The sequence below is a fragment of the Schistocerca nitens genome, chromosome 1, assembly GCF_023898315.1.
Source record: "Schistocerca nitens isolate TAMUIC-IGC-003100 chromosome 1, iqSchNite1.1, whole genome shotgun sequence".
Lineage (NCBI taxonomy): Eukaryota > Metazoa > Arthropoda > Insecta > Orthoptera > Acrididae > Schistocerca > Schistocerca nitens.
In genome coordinates, this window is record NC_064614.1 from 1,144,604,298 (window position 1) to 1,144,620,338 (window position 16,041).

A 16,041-nucleotide genomic window follows, 5' to 3' on the forward strand; every position below is an offset into this window, starting at 1 on the left:
ACACGAGCAATATCAACCCGATACTCCAACTCGTTCCACACTCTCTGTAGCATATCAGGCGTAACAGTTTGGATAGCTGCTGTTATTTCTCGTTTCAAATCATCAATGGTGGCTGGGAGAGGTGGCCGAAACACCATATCCTTAACATACCCCCATAAGAAAAAATCGCAGGGGGTAAGATCAGGGCTTCTTGGAGGCCAGTGATGAAGTGCTCTGCCACGGGCTGCCTGGCGGCCGATCCATCGCCTCGGGTAGTTGACGTTCAGGTAGTTACGGACAGATAAGTGCCAATGTGGTGGCGCTCCATCCTGCCGAAATATGAATTGTTGTGCTTCTTGTTCGAGCTGAGGGAACAGCCAATTCTCTAACATCTGCAGATACTGTAGTCCAGTTACAGTAGCACCTTCGAAGAAAAAGAGACCAAAAACTTTATTGGCTGAAATGGCACAGAAAATGTTCACCTTAGGCGAGTCACGTTCATACTGAGTTGTTTCCCGCGGATTCTCAGTGCCCCATATACAGACATTGTGACGGTTGACTTTCCCGTTAGTGTGGAAAGTTGCTTCATCACTAAACACAATCTTTGAAACGAAAGATTCATCTGTTTCCATTTGAGCAAGGATAAAATCACAGAAATCAATTCTTTTAATCTTATCAGCTGCAGACAGTGCTTGAACCAATTTCAGACGATAAGGTTTCATAACTAACCTTTTTCGTAGGACTCTCCATACAGTTGATTGTGGAATTTGCAGCTCTCTGCTAGCTCTGCGAGTCAATTTTCCTGGGCTGCGAACAAATGCTTGCTGGATGCGTGCTACATTTTCATCACTCGATCTCGGCCGTCCAGAACTTTTCCCTTTGCACAAACACCCATTCTCTGTAAACTGTTTATACCAACGTTTAATACACCACCTATCAGGAGGTTTAACACCATACTTCGTTCGAAATGCACGCTGAACAACTGTCGTCGATTCACTTCTGCCGTACTCAATAACACAAAAAGCTTTCTGTTGAGCGGTCACCATCTTAGCATCAACTGACGCTGACGCCTAGTCAACAGCGCCTCAAGCGAACAAATGTACAACTAAATGAAACTTTATAGCTCCCTTAATTCGCCGACAGATAGTGCTTAGCTCTGCCTTTTGTCGTTGCAGAGTTTTAAATTCCTAAAGTTGTGGTATTCTTTTTTAATCACCCTGTATAATGAACATTTTTTTCATTGTATACTTAAACAGTGATTTAACTAATATAATGTAAATTTATTTTATAATTGTTTAACCTTGGTAACATAAAGACAGTTATTCTTTACATGTGTACAAAGTACACTGCATGCCTGCTTGTGTTATGTAGAACGGCATATCTGCTCGAGGGTTAAAACTTAACGGTTTTTTGAATTATACCAACATTTCTGATATGTACAAATGGACTACACATTCCAAATTGTTTTCTGGGTCACTTTAACTGCTTTCACCTGAGCATCAAGTTCATGGTGGCGGTCAAAAGGAATAGAAAGCTTCAATTTTTACATATAATGGTCTAAAGGGCAATGGGACTCTGGGAAAGAGTGTTGATCAAAAAACGACGCACATGGAGTTGTATCTGCCTGCAACTAGTTGCCATTCATCAAAATAACACACTAGGGTCCTTCGGATGTTGGCAAAGAGGACAAATGCCATCTCAGATGTAGAAATCTTGACACAAGACCTGGAACACATTTAAGCTCATGTTCAAGCAGAATGGCTACACATACAAATGTGACAGAATGACTAGAAAATGTATGTAGATTAGTGGCTTTTCTACAATACATTGGGGGCATATATTAAAAAATAAAAAACAGAAAGAATTTTAAAAAGATATAATATCACAAGTGTATTCCATCTGCCAGCCAAGACTAGAGTGCCCCCGGACTCATTAGGAGATGACTTGGGATTGAGGATGCCCAGTGTTTACAAAATCCAACGTTTCTGTGGAAAATCATATACAGGCAAAACAATCTGTACCATTCAACACAGATATGCTGAGCTGATAAATCTGCAGTGGTGGAGCACTGTCTTCCCAAGAGAGGCATAATTTTGTATGATAAGACTAAATTTTGGACTAAGTTTTAAAGAGAGCTACTGAAATTAGATTGGCAGACAATGCTATAGAGACGGTTAGCCTGTAAGTAACACCCAGAACCTGTTTTATTTGACATTAAAAAGTGACAGTTGCTGACTCAACCAGCAGGACATGTTATGATAACCGATAGCAATTCACAGCTTTTTGCCACCTTTACCCACTTGGGTGGTATACATTTACTTTTGCTAGGGTTCAGTAGCGGTGGTTACTGCCACATCTTCTGTTGGTCTCCTGCAGCATGTAACAGGACCACCATTTCATGGTATAAATCAATATAAGTGAGATTAGCATACGTCATGTCTTAATATGTCAGGAAAGCCTACACAGTCACACCAAGAACTCCATCTGTTTGAAACAAATATTTATATGCATGACCAACACACCCATGCTTGTGATAACATTCATCAGACAAACCAGAGACTGAGAAGATACCATGACATAGGGAGCATACTCTATAATGAAGTACCTTACTCAGTCAAAATCAATAAGAACTCCTTCGAGAAGAATTTTACCAGTATAACACTTTGTTCTGTTGCTGCATTTTCTGTTAGAAAGAGCAGATAAGACATTGCTAGCATCCTCCTTAGATAATGAATGGACATCATTTAGTTCCAATATGATGGAAATAGAGGATTTATGGGCAAAGTTTAAATGGATTGTAAATCACACTCTGGAGAAGTAGGTGCTGAGCACATGGATTAAGGATGGAAAAGACCCATCACAGTTTAATAAAAAAATTCAGAAAATACTGAGGAAGCAAAGACTATTGCACTCTTGGATCAAAAGAGAACATAAATGGTGACAAGTAAAAGTTAGAAAAGTTTCTTGCATCTTTAAGAGAGTGGTGTGTGAAGCATACAACTACCACCATCATACTTTAACAAAGGATCTAGCCAAGAACCCAAGAGCATTCTGGTCCTTCATAAAACTGCTAAGTAGGTCGAAGGCTTCTATCCAGTCACACATTGACCAATATCGTGTGACAATAGAAGACAGCAAAAGGAAAGCTGAAGTTCAAAATCTTGCATTTAACAAAATTGTTCACATAGGAGGATCATACAAAATGTCATTGTCTGATCATCACACAGACTCATATGAGGTGAACGTAGTAATAGGCATCCCTAGTGCAGAAAAGCAACTGAAAAAGTTGAAAACAAAAAGTCACCAGGTCTGAATGGAACCCCAATTCCGTTTGACAAAATAGTCATCTACGCCACTGGCCCCAGACTTAACTTGCATTCATTTCGAATCTCTCACCCTGCACCAAGTCCCAAGCCAATGGAGATGCACAGGTCTGTCCCATATGTATGAAGGGTAAAAGAACTGACTCGCAAAATTGCAGACCAATATCCTTACCATCAGTTTGCTGAAGAATTCTCAAATCTTCTTAGTTTGAATAAAATGAAGTTCCTTGGGACAGAAAAGCTTCTATCCACAAATCAGCACAGTTTTAAAAAGCATCGCTCATGGGAATCTCAGCTTTCCATTTTTTTCACATGATAATCTATGAACTATGTATGAAGGGCAACAGGCAGATTTTGTATTCCTAGATTTCAGAAAAGTGTTTGACATGGTGACACAATGGAGATTGCTAATGAGGGTACAAGCATATGAGGTAAGTTCCCAGATATGTGAATGGCTTTACGGCTTCTTAAGTTATAGGACCCAGCACATTGTCCTTGACAGTGAGTGTTCATCAGAGACAAGGGTATCTTCATGAGTGTCCCAAGGAAGTGTGGTAGGGCTGCTATTATTCTCTACATACGTCAATGAGCTGACAGGCAGGGTGAATAGCTATCTGTGGCTGTTTGCTGAAGATGCTGTGGTGTACGGAAAGATATCACTGTTGAATGACTGCAGGAAGACACATGATGACTTAGACAAAATATCTAGTTGGTGTGATGAATAGCAGCTATGTCTGAATGTAGTAAAATGTAAGTTGATGCAGATGAGTAAGAAAAACAATCCTGTAATGTTTGAATACAGCATTAGTAGTATGCTACTTTACATAGTCAGTTGATAAAGTAACTAGATATAATGTTACAAAGATATATTAAATGGAACAAGGATGTAAGGATTGTAGCGGGGAAGGTGAATGGTCAACTTCAGTTTACTGGGAAAATTTTAGGAAAGTGTGGTTCATCTGTAAAGGAGACCGCACATAAAACACCAGTGTGAGTACTGCTTAGTCTCTGGGATTCCCACCAGGTCAGAGTAAAGGAAGACATTGAAGCAATTCAAAGGTGGCTGCTAGATTAGTTACTGGTAGGTCTGATCAACATGCAAGTATTACATGAATGCTACTGGAACTCAAATGGAAATCCCCAGAGAGAAGGCAACATTCTTTTCAAGAAATGCTACAGAAAATATTCAGGGAACCAGCATTGGAAGTAGACTGCAACAAGAGCCTACTGTCACCAATGTACATTTTGCATAAGGACCATGAACATAAGATAAGAGAAATTAGGGCTCATACAGAGGTGTGTAGTCATTTTTCCCTCATTCTATTTCTGATTGGAACAGGTAACAAAGTGACTAGTACTGATACAGGGTACCCACCGTCACACACCAAAGGTGGCTTGCAGAGTATGTATGTAGATGTACACCAACATGTCGTGTGTAACTTTAATTTTGTCCACAATGTAACAGTTTTAAATGTTATGTTAGTTGGCTTACAATTAATTCTTACATCGATATGTACACTTTGTCCTCTCCAGTACATATATATTTAAAGACTACCGTAACAAAGAGGTATGTATACTTTGTCCATTTGCAAAGCACGAATACTTAAATAAAATTCTAACAGAAACACATATTCTTCTTCAATTCTTGCTACAATTTGTCCCATATCATGAACATGATTTTATGTATGGATAAATAAGTAAAATATATCTGCAACACAAAAGTTATAGGAGTGCATCTCAGCCATAATAATGGATGGAACGAAAGTGTGTATATCTTGAATGAATTAATGCATTAATGTGCACCTACAGAACATACAAATGCAAGCTAAATGTGGGACAAATTAAAACATGTCTATGAAGACTGTGGACTTTATTGAAAATCTGTTAGCTGAAAATACTCCTCACAACTCAATTGCAGAATGACATGCCAGATAAGGAAAGGTCTCCAAAAGAGTTCCAAATTCTGGGTAGTTAAACACTATGAGCTGATGATTGTGAATGTAAAGAATTCCTATACACCAGTAATCAAAGTGAAGGATGATACATGGCACAGTGCAAACAACTGTCACAGCAAAACGAAGGCAGGTGGTAAGTAATCGGTAAGCAATGCAAATTACAAAACATTTTTCACTACTTCTGTATCGGGTAACAACCTCATAGATAATTAATGGGTCGAAACCCCAATGTGACAAAGTCTTGTACATCAGTGTTAAGTTCATAAGTAGTGGTGACAAGTGACGAAAATTTAAACAGTGAAGAAATTTGCTTGCACACACATTGATACATTTGTTGGCATAAAAAAGATGAATATTAATCTGTCTTTAAATATGTCTGCTTGTGTCTGTATATGTATGAATGGATATGTGTGTGTGTGCGCGAGTGTATACCCGTCCTTTTTTCCCCCTAAGGTAAGTCTTTCCGCTCCCGGGATTGGAATGACTCCTTACCCTCTCCCTTAAAACCCACATCCTTTCGTCTTTCCCTCTCCTTCCCTCTTTCCTGATGAGGCAACAGTTTGTTGCGAAAGCTTGAATTTTGTGTGTATGTTTGTGTTTGTTTGTGTGTCTGTTGACCTGCCAGCACTTTCATTTGGTAAGTCACATCATCTTTGTTTTTAGATATATTTTTCCTACGTGGAATGTTTCCCTCTATTATAACCATATGAATATTAATCTAATAGATATTCTTTACATGTCAAAAGTTAAGTACAAAATTTATTTTCTTGGAGCAAGTTAGTTGAAAAGAGACATTCAGTTACCTTTGATATGCAAAGCTGTCACATTCGCGATACAGACAAGAAAGCAGATGCACAAGTGTAACTTCATAACAGCATGGATCTACCAGATAATCAATCTGTTGCAACCAAGTCCATGCCTACATTAAATATCATGAACTTGTGGCATAGAAGGTTCTGACATTTAAACCCTGACACAGAAGAAACTAATTGGGAATGTGTGGCCAGTAGCATTAAATATGTGGGAACTACTGATTCTCAATGTGCTACATGCTCGGAAGCTATACAGGTAAATTTACCTTACCAACATTCCGAGTTAAGAGTGAACAGTATTCTTGTATTAATATATTCTGATTTGTTGTTGTTGTTGGTGGTGGTGGTGGTGGTTAGTGTTTAATGTCCCGTCGACAACGAGGTCATTAGAGACGGAGCGCAAGCTCGGGTTAGGGAAGGGTTGGGAAGGAAATCGGCCGTGCCCTTTCAAAGGAACCATCCCGGCATTTGCCTGGAAGGATTTAGGGAAATCACGGAAAACCTAAATCAGGATGGCTGGAGACGGGATTGAACCGTCGTCCTCCCGAATGCGAGTCCAGTGTGCTAACCATTGCGCCACCTCGCTCGGTATTCTGATTTGTGTGGACCCAATGAGACATGGTCAATTGAAGGTGCATTGAAGGTGCTAAACATTTCCTAACACTAATAAATAACTAATGAAATCAACAGAGTTTTCAAGAAGTTAGTGGAAAAACAGACTTGTAGTAAAGTTCATATCTTGCACACTGATGATAGAAAAGCAATTATGAACCTGAATCTTGTAGACAGAAGGTATAAACATCAAGCAATAGTACTATACATATCACAACAAAACAGAGAGGCAGGTTCGTACAACGGAACCATAGTAAAAAAGCCAGATGCTTACAGGTTGATGTAGGTCAACCGAAAAGAAGATTGGGGGGAGGGGGGTGGCAAATATCTACAACAGTGCAGTGAATTTCAGTACATATCACACAGAAAAGCCTTAAAACCATGGAAATTGATGTAGGAAGAAGCATTCATTGGAGAGAAACCTGACATTCAGCATTTAAGAATATTTGGAAGCAAGACTGTCACAAACCAAACTCAAGCAGTTGTAAATGAGATAAAAAGAACACTAAATGCATACTGGTGGATAATTCCAAAGAGAGCAAGGTATATTTGCTACCTCACCCATCCAACATCCAATACAGTCCTATAAATTTTATTTTCCAGTAAAAGGACAGTACAACCTGTTTTCAGGACAACAGTCTCATTGTTAGGTGTATCTGAAAAATTACAGCTACAATATGATGACAACAGTATACATATTGTCAAACTCTAAAAAACCAACAGAAATTGCAGTAATATTCTAAATAGCACAACACAAATTCATAAAGGATGTCCATGCGAGTCTACTAAACAGGGGTTAATATAGTGATTCTCTGGTACATGGTACACACACAGAAAATTCATCTCATATACTCCCGCATAATATATTAGATTCACATATATAAAAAAGATCATCAAAATACAGCTGTGCTGTGAGGTTACCATGGATGACAATCAAAGGTATCCTGCTATGAGAAGACATGGTACCTTAGACTGCCAATCTTGGTTGCTGAGTCATATGGCAGGTGACAGTCAGGTTGATATCCTACTGCTGTTTTGTTGCCCTTCGTGGAAAACCATCCTGGGCTTACATTTTAGTAAGATAGTGCTAGCCCGTCCATGGTCACAGTATCTACTGCTTGTCTTCATGCTTGCCAAATGCTACCTTGGCCAGCAACATAACTGGATTTCTCACCATCTGAGGGTGTTTGGTGTATTACAGGCAAGACCCTCTGGTCACCTCAGCGTTTTGACAATCTAACACACCAACTGTACAGAATTTGGTACAATATCCCTCAGGAGGACACCCAACAACTCTATTAATCAATGCCAAGCTGAATATCTGCTTTCATAAGGACCAGCACACTACCGACTTGCCAAATTTGTGAAGCTTTTTCTCTTAAATAAATGATTCATGTTTTTCTGAAACTGTAATCATTTGTTCACTCATACATGTACATAACATCTGCCAATTTCTGTCCCATTTGGATAATTCCTTTGTGGTGCAGTGTTTTCTTCTTCTTCTTCTTCTTCTTCTTCTTTTGTGTATGTTGACCAAATCACTGTTAACAATATACCATCCAACAATTAAGAAATTTTGACTGATAGTATAAATATTCCAAAAACTTGGATTCTAGTGGGAGTGTTCTGAATGAGAATCTATTTCTGTTGGTTTATGTCAGGGGCATACAGACTTGCTAGTACTGCAGGGCGCAAATGCCTCACTGTGACTATGCAAGGCCCCAACAGGGAAAGAAACAAAATACATAATTAGTTCTCATAATTTGTTTCATAAAAATTCACTTTAGTTCACTTATGCAGTTTCAACAATGTATTCTAAAAAGAACTAAGTTCTACAAGGGTCCGCCCTCTTCTTTCTGGGAAGGAATGAAAGATCAGAAAAAAATAATTACAACAGCAAATGAAAAAGGGTGGGCTACCATCTAATGGGGGTCCACATGGGCCCCGAGGTCTGTGTATTCATGGTTTATACAAATCTTCACTGACATACCTATGTACACTTGTTGTATGCACTCTGTATGCAATAAATGTTTTATGAGTTGCGTCAGGCCATGCTCGTTTCTGGATCTTTCAATCCCTTTTTCCACAGTCAGCTTCAGTCTGGAGTACAGATTATCTTCACAAAATCATCACCAGAATGAAACCAGTTATTGGAGGATTATTCAAAAATTAAACAGGCAAACTTATATGGTGAAGGCATGCCTAATGCTGGAAATGAAAACTGTTACTGTAGTTAGGAAATTTTTGAAAAGTGCTTGCCTTCTGTTAGATTAATACTTATGTAAAGATAATGTCTAAAGCGTTAGTTATGATGTCATGTCAGCTCAAAGAAAGAATTTTTGATAACAGTGTTTTGTGATGCACACTTTTACTTTCTCTCCGATAAATAAATACTTTCTCTCAAATAAATAAATCTATAGCATTAGATGCATGGAGCATGTGAGTGTTTATGCTTCGATGCAAATATTTAAAAGTGGAAACAAAAGTGTAGCCAATGAATGTAGCACTGTGCATCCCATAGCAGTATTGACCTTACAAGCTTGTATTGATTCACTTATCCAAGAAGACTGATGATCTATAATTGAACAAAACTCCTGACAAATATGAAATAAGTGCTGGCTGAATTACCATAAGACTTGTGCAAGGTAGCCGTTTATTACAAAGAACAGATATTTCTCATTTGCAATGAGCTCAAAAATCATTTCAGTAGCAAAGGTGGTGTATTTTTGGACATGATTTTAACTTGTGATCAGACTTGGATACACAATTTTGAGTGCAGTCCAAGTGTCAGAGTGTGTCCTGGAAACACCCTGAAACACCTGTAAGAAATTCAAAACGCAACCATTGATTGGTAAAGTCACATTAACCATTTTTTGGGGTGTCCATGGTCTGATTTTCCAAGCATTTTTGGATGAAGAAAGCTCTATAAAAAGCCTATACCATTCAGGCTTGACTGAAAATAAAGTCAAATCCATTATCAAGAGGAACATTTGGGATGGCAGAGGAAAATTCTTCTTCTTCTTCTTCTTCTTCTTCTTCTTCAAGACAACACTCAAAATGTGATGCTGGAGACTACTGGCAAAATGGATTGGTATCTTCGACCTCATCCTCCTTACAGCTCTAACCTTTCCTCTTCATATTGTCATTTGTTTGGGACAATGAAAAAAGCTTTGCTTGGCATCACGTTCAATGGCAATGAAGAAGTAAAGAAAAACATACAAGGCTCGATTTGAAATTAAGGTAAAAAAATTTTTGGTGAGGGGATATGCAGTACAACTGTCTTAATATACACTGCCTGACAAAATAAGTGAAGCACCCAAAAATGAAGAGGAAACTAAATGAAAGTACTTTTTTTGAGAGGGTGCATGGTGTTATGGAAGTGATTTCAAAACTGAGTCACAAGTAAAAAGAACTCGTTAGTATGAGCCGATTTATCAATATGATGTTACACCCCCTCTGGCCTGGATGCATGTACTGGTTCAGTTGGGAGGGGAACCATTGTATCCTCACCTGAGGCAAGCTGGCTCACATCTGTTGCCACTGGTACTTGATATTCTGGATCTGGCACTGGGATGAAGTTAATGACTAAGCTGGTCCTACACAGGGCCATTTCTACCATCTACCATTAAGCCTAGGGCAGCAAAATTTCAGGAGCAGCAAAGTGTGGAAAAATTTATTTCAAATCAAATACAAAAAATATTGAGCAAATGAGCCAGAAAATGAGAAACAGGAAAAATTTAAACACATAATTGTTTTCAAAAGCATATGCCACAATTACTTAACAAGTCTTTACTTACTCTGACAAAGGTAAAAGCTTTGTCTCTACCTACCCCAAAAACTGAAGGCCACTGGATGTTGTGTTGGTGGAATGGGGGGAGGGGGCATCAGGGAGACTGATGGTAGTAGAAAATAAGGGAGTCATTTTTCCATTCTCACCTTGGACTGCAAAACATGTAGCAATGGTCTTGGCCCAACATGTTCTGTTGGGGACAGATGTGGGGGTCTTGCTGGTGACAGGGGTACCCCAACATAATGCAGATGGTTCACAGAGGCATGTGCCATGTGTGCAGGAGCACTGTCATGTTGAAAAATGGGACCATAATACTGTAGCCTGAGAGGTAACACGTAAGGATGCTGATGTTTGTGATGTAACATTGTGCCGTCAGAGTTCCCTCAATCACTACCAGCCATGATCTGATGTTATATCCAATGACCCCCCATACCATGATGCCACGAGTAATACTGCTGTGCCTCTCAAAATAATGGAATACCGGGACCTCTCTCAAGGTTGTTACCATATTGACCGACAACAGCCATCTGGCATAATGCAGAACTGCAATTCATTGCTGAACACAATGTGAAGCCATTCATCAGAAGTCCATGCTTCCCAGTCATAGCACCACTTCACATGCAGCCGTTTGTGTTACGGTGCTAACATCAGCCTATGGATGAAATGGTAATTCTCCAGTCCATATGCTACTAGTCTCCAACAACCAATGGTGTGGAATGAAAGTGTTGCAGGGAGTCCATTACTTTTTCTCGAAGGGCAGGCTCAGATATGAAGTGGTTCGATGTGCTTGGTGCGCAATGCAGTGATCCTCCCTTGTGGTGGTCAGCTGGAACCCTGACATCCAAATGCCCCATAAATTTGGATATTACATGATTTGACTAGCTGGCCAAATGGAGATCCACAATGAGGCCCCTTTCAAACTGTGATGTGCTGATAATGCTTTCCCTCAATAGAACTAATATGCAGAGGGATCAAAACTTGCAGACTGACCTTTGATAAACTAAAAAGTCGAGGAAAAGCAGTAAAATAAAATATTAAATGTAATTCATTCTGTTTGTAAATGTGTTGAAAAATGCATACAAGTTAGTGTACATGCAATACCAATGTTGACCACTAAGACAATGCTCCTTACTGTAACATGTTTTAGGATATCAACTTTGTGTTTCATATTTCAAGTTTATATGAATTTTTAACAATAATTTCCAAACTGTAATGCATATTTGTACCTTGAATTTCAGGCATATACTTGTGGTACTGATCTGTTTCACTACAGAGAATCACAAATGCAAGACGTTTCAGGAGCTGAGCTCTTTGCTCATACTCTTGCTCACGGCTGGAAAATATGCTCAAAGATCCACTCTGGGCCAGCGATACTCTCCCTAAAAAAGAAAGAACACATGATGTAATTCATAAGTAATCTGAAACTAGGTAGTGAACGCAACATAAAAGTTCTAAATTTTTACCCATGAGGTCACGGAAAGTTGTAGTATCATGAGTCATAAGGTTGTCCACAACAGTTCTCCAGAAGGGAAGGCATTTAGCTTCCATCTGAAATAGGTTGGGGTCTAGAAGCAACTCAAACACATCCTTTCGCCATGCCTTCCGAGTATACTGATAACCACTCAGACTTGCCAGAAGTTGAGAGCATGTGAAGAAACTCGGAACATTCCGGCGCCTGAACATCATAAGCACAGATTTAATGTTTTAGGACACTAATTTGTTAAAACAGTTTCACAAGTATAAAGCTCCAGCCAAAAATATTATACAACTGTTGCTCTAAATCTGCATACGTGCAATGCATATTAAGTAATGGTATGAGGTTTGTTTACTTCTTTTAATAACATTCAGAATAGGCACTTGCATGAGGGATACCTCACTCTGAGAAAAGAGAGTCAACAGTTTAACAATCAATGCAATACACTTCGTAAGTTTAAACAGCTTACGAATTAAGGCATAATTAGTTACAAAAGTTTCAATAAAATTCTCAGCTTTAAACCTGCAATGTTCTACATACAGTTGACAAGGACTTACTGGCAATAATAGACAAAACATTGATAATGCATTATCATCACGTATTTCTTTACATCACTACAACATCCAAGGCCCTATTTCAAAATTAAAATCAGGTGACCTAAAAAATTAATAGCAGGTGACCTAACAAAAGTGAATGAATAAGTGATTAAGCCAAATAACTTTATTCAAACTGCAAAGGTCCTATCTACTGTTTAATGCCACAACTACAAGTAGACCGGTTAACTTTCTTCATTTCACTGGATGAAAGCCAACAAAGAAAGTCACTATTGATTTTATAAATATGCTGCACATTACGAAAGACTACACGATTAAAAATGAATGGACATAGATTTAACACATCCTTCACATAAATTTAACAGATCCTTGACACTGCCCACACATCTTTATATTTCTAAATTAAAATTATACATGATTTTAAGACATGTATATTGTTAGTATAAATTCAGTGTCTACATAATACACTTAATAAATAAGGACTGTTCTTGTGACAAGAGAAATAAAAAAGTATTATTGTCAACTGACAACACTTTCTGTGGGACACACAGAAACATCAAATCCTGAGATACTTTCTTGATTACAGAAAATTTCTACATGCAACCCCATGTGTAACTGATGTAAAAGGAAACTTGCATTCTAAGGGTAGTTCAGCAGATTTCACTGCTTTCCCAATCATGAATGGGACAGAGAAGCTTGTATGCACTGCTCTGTCTGTCTATGTGCTTCAAAAAGTCATTACCAGCTTAAATATGAGTGTGTTGTCACTTTGGAGAAGGAAAGTCATCAGTATGGGACGTTGTCCACCAAAGTGGCATATATCACAGCCATGCCACTCAAAAATTCAACTGATATTGTGAGATGCAAAATACTACTGAATAGTATCTGCCTGCAGTCAACAACACCAGCTGATGACCACTGCCTAAAAATTATGGCCCCGAGGAAAATGCAACAGAACTGCACACTGCCTTTCAGAAGGCAACTGAGAGGGCATTGTTGACCCAGATAGTGCACAAGCATCTCCACGCAATTGATTTGACCTCTAAGAGGTCCACTGCCATCAGTAGTACAAATCTCCCAGCACTGTAGTGCACAAAGAAGATGAGCTAGGAAACACCTGGAATCGAACCTGGCTCAGTAGCATTGTGTTCTCTTCACTGACAACTACAACAACATCTGTCTGACACCAGATGACCATCATAGAAGAGTGTTAAGATGGTCAGGTTCCAATATATGTCTCAGGTACGCAGTGTCTCAAGTTTAGTTAGGAAGCAGACCAGTCTTGCTTTGGGCCAGTATCATGGACATGTGTTGGATACCTCAAATTGCTATCAAGGGCAATTTGAAGGCTGTGCTGAGCATCCTTGGCACCAGGTCAAATTTGTGGTGTGTTATCATAGCAATGCTCCTCAAACACTGGATGACCTGAGAAGAGCTACCATCAGAGAGTGGGCCAGGCTTGAGCAGCAATGTCTTGACCATTTTGTGGACATCACGCCAGAGGCAGATAACAACCATGTTACAATCCACAGAGCGTAGTAGTAATGTGGTATCGCCTGTTAAGAGTAACAGGAGTTTGATTTCACAAATGTGCACTTTTTAACAGATTGCTTCTCCTCCCCTCCCCTTCCCATAAGGCTATACTTTCATCCCTTGCAACCATTGAATCAAAGCTCACAAACACTTGCGAAATTGTTTTTTGAGAAGTTAGTATGTATAATGTTCTACTAGTCTACAGACTTTTACTTTAGCTGTAGCATGTTAGTTTTGTAACATCAATTGGACTTTCGAGCAGTAATGAAATGATGCCAACAATTTGGCCAAGTCCACACAGACATGGGTAACACTGATCAGCAAGGAAGGCCATGGACATTGATCACAGACAATAATGTCCAAGCAATAGAGGAACTGATTCGCAACAACAGCAGATTTTCTGACAATGAAGATGTTCACACAATGGTTCCCAATGGTTTCATGACTAAAGAGCAGATTTATATAATTCAGGAACTGAATGACTGGTAGAGCAATTCTGACCGTTGTTTATAGAGACTTCGTGACTATATTGAAAAATAGTGTCATGTATCTGCGTCAATTTGAAGTGTAATACAGCATTCAATACAAGTTACTTGGCCTGCCATAATAACATGTAACTTACTTTTTGTATTTCCCTCATACATATTTAATTTCATATTGATGCTTAAAATTAAACCCAGTTTGCAAAGTATTAAATGTTGCCAAAAATTTCGGTAAAGACTAGAAAAAGCTGTTCAACACACAACATTTTTTCTGTTTTTTTTTTCTGTTTGTCAGATCCTCAATGACAGATTTGACATGAACTGGACTTTTTTGTATACCTTTATGCTTGAATAATGTACTCGCTTCCGTACTCCACTGAGATTCTTTTTGCATCTTTGTGAAGATCATGTTTCCTCCTTTTATCATGATCATGATACGAATTATTTATTTCATAAATTGTACAATCCTTGTTGAAAAACTACGTAAATATAAAAAAAGTAAAAGTACTGGCATGGCATTGCTAGGTTGAGGAAGTGAACTAACCAGTTTTGGCTGCTATTATTATGTAACACCAGGAATTTGGAAGACTCAACCCTTAATATTTCTTTGTCACTACATTTTATTTCAAAATCTTCTTTTTTTAAGAAGAAAAGAAAAAAAAGCATTTCATGAAACTGAACGAATTGAGTCTGTGTTAACATTAAGAGATAGACCATCTTAAGTGAATCAATTTAGAGCTTCTTTGAATATAACGATAGTAGTGTTCCTCGACTGCAGTTACGTACTTTGTCAGTCATAATGGTTGTGCTGTCTGTGAATAGTTGAAGTGTTCTTTTGGCTCATACACCATGTTATTAATAATAATTAAGAATACTATGTGGCCAAGCACTGAGCCCTGTAGTATTTCACATTTCACTGTGCCCCAGTTAGAGCAGACAGGTACCACTGAAGAACTGTTCAACACTATCTTCTGCTTTTTGTCACCTTTGTGTTACTTAAGCCACATTCCTACTTTAACATTTAAGTCTTCCAAAGACGAATTTTCTGATCTATGCAGTCGAAAATTTTTTATCACAAATTATTCCAACTGGTGATGCTGCAGTTTTGTAAGGCTCCTTAGCCTGATATTTATTTGAATTTTTGAGTGCAGTACAAGTCATTCTTTTTGTTTTCTTGTATCTTTTGATTCTCTTATTTAGTCACTGTCTGCTCTAATCATTCAGGTTGGTAGTCTTTGACATTATAGTAGGAAACACTACATCGAAAAGGTTAATGAATTCAATCAGGACAGGAATAGTTTAAACTTATCATTGACATTTTTAGCCTGCTATACTGTGTCCCATTCCAACTGCTACAAATGCCTGCTGAAAGATTGCAGATGTTCAGTGTTGACTGATCTAAAAGGATCTATTGATAAAACTACTCTTCTTAGCAGTACTTACATTGCACGCTTGCAACTGCTGCCCATATGATCAGAAAGACCATTTAACATTTGTCTTAGACATATGCTACCAATTCTGTTATTA

General features: G+C 38.5%; 1 protein-coding gene across 1 annotated transcript in view; it reads right to left on the minus strand.

The window, feature by feature from the left end:
• LOC126199686 (protein dopey-1 homolog) overlaps window positions 1–16,041 on the minus strand; it is a 376,916-nt gene that overhangs the window by 78,346 nt on the left and 282,529 nt on the right. The window contains exons 27-28 of the mRNA XM_049936615.1: window positions 11,935–12,146; window positions 11,698–11,850 (exon numbers count right to left, since the gene is read on the minus strand). Of these exons, the coding sequence (XP_049792572.1) occupies window positions 11,698–11,850; window positions 11,935–12,146 (365 nt within the window). The remainder of the gene's footprint in view (window positions 1–11,697; window positions 11,851–11,934; window positions 12,147–16,041) is intronic.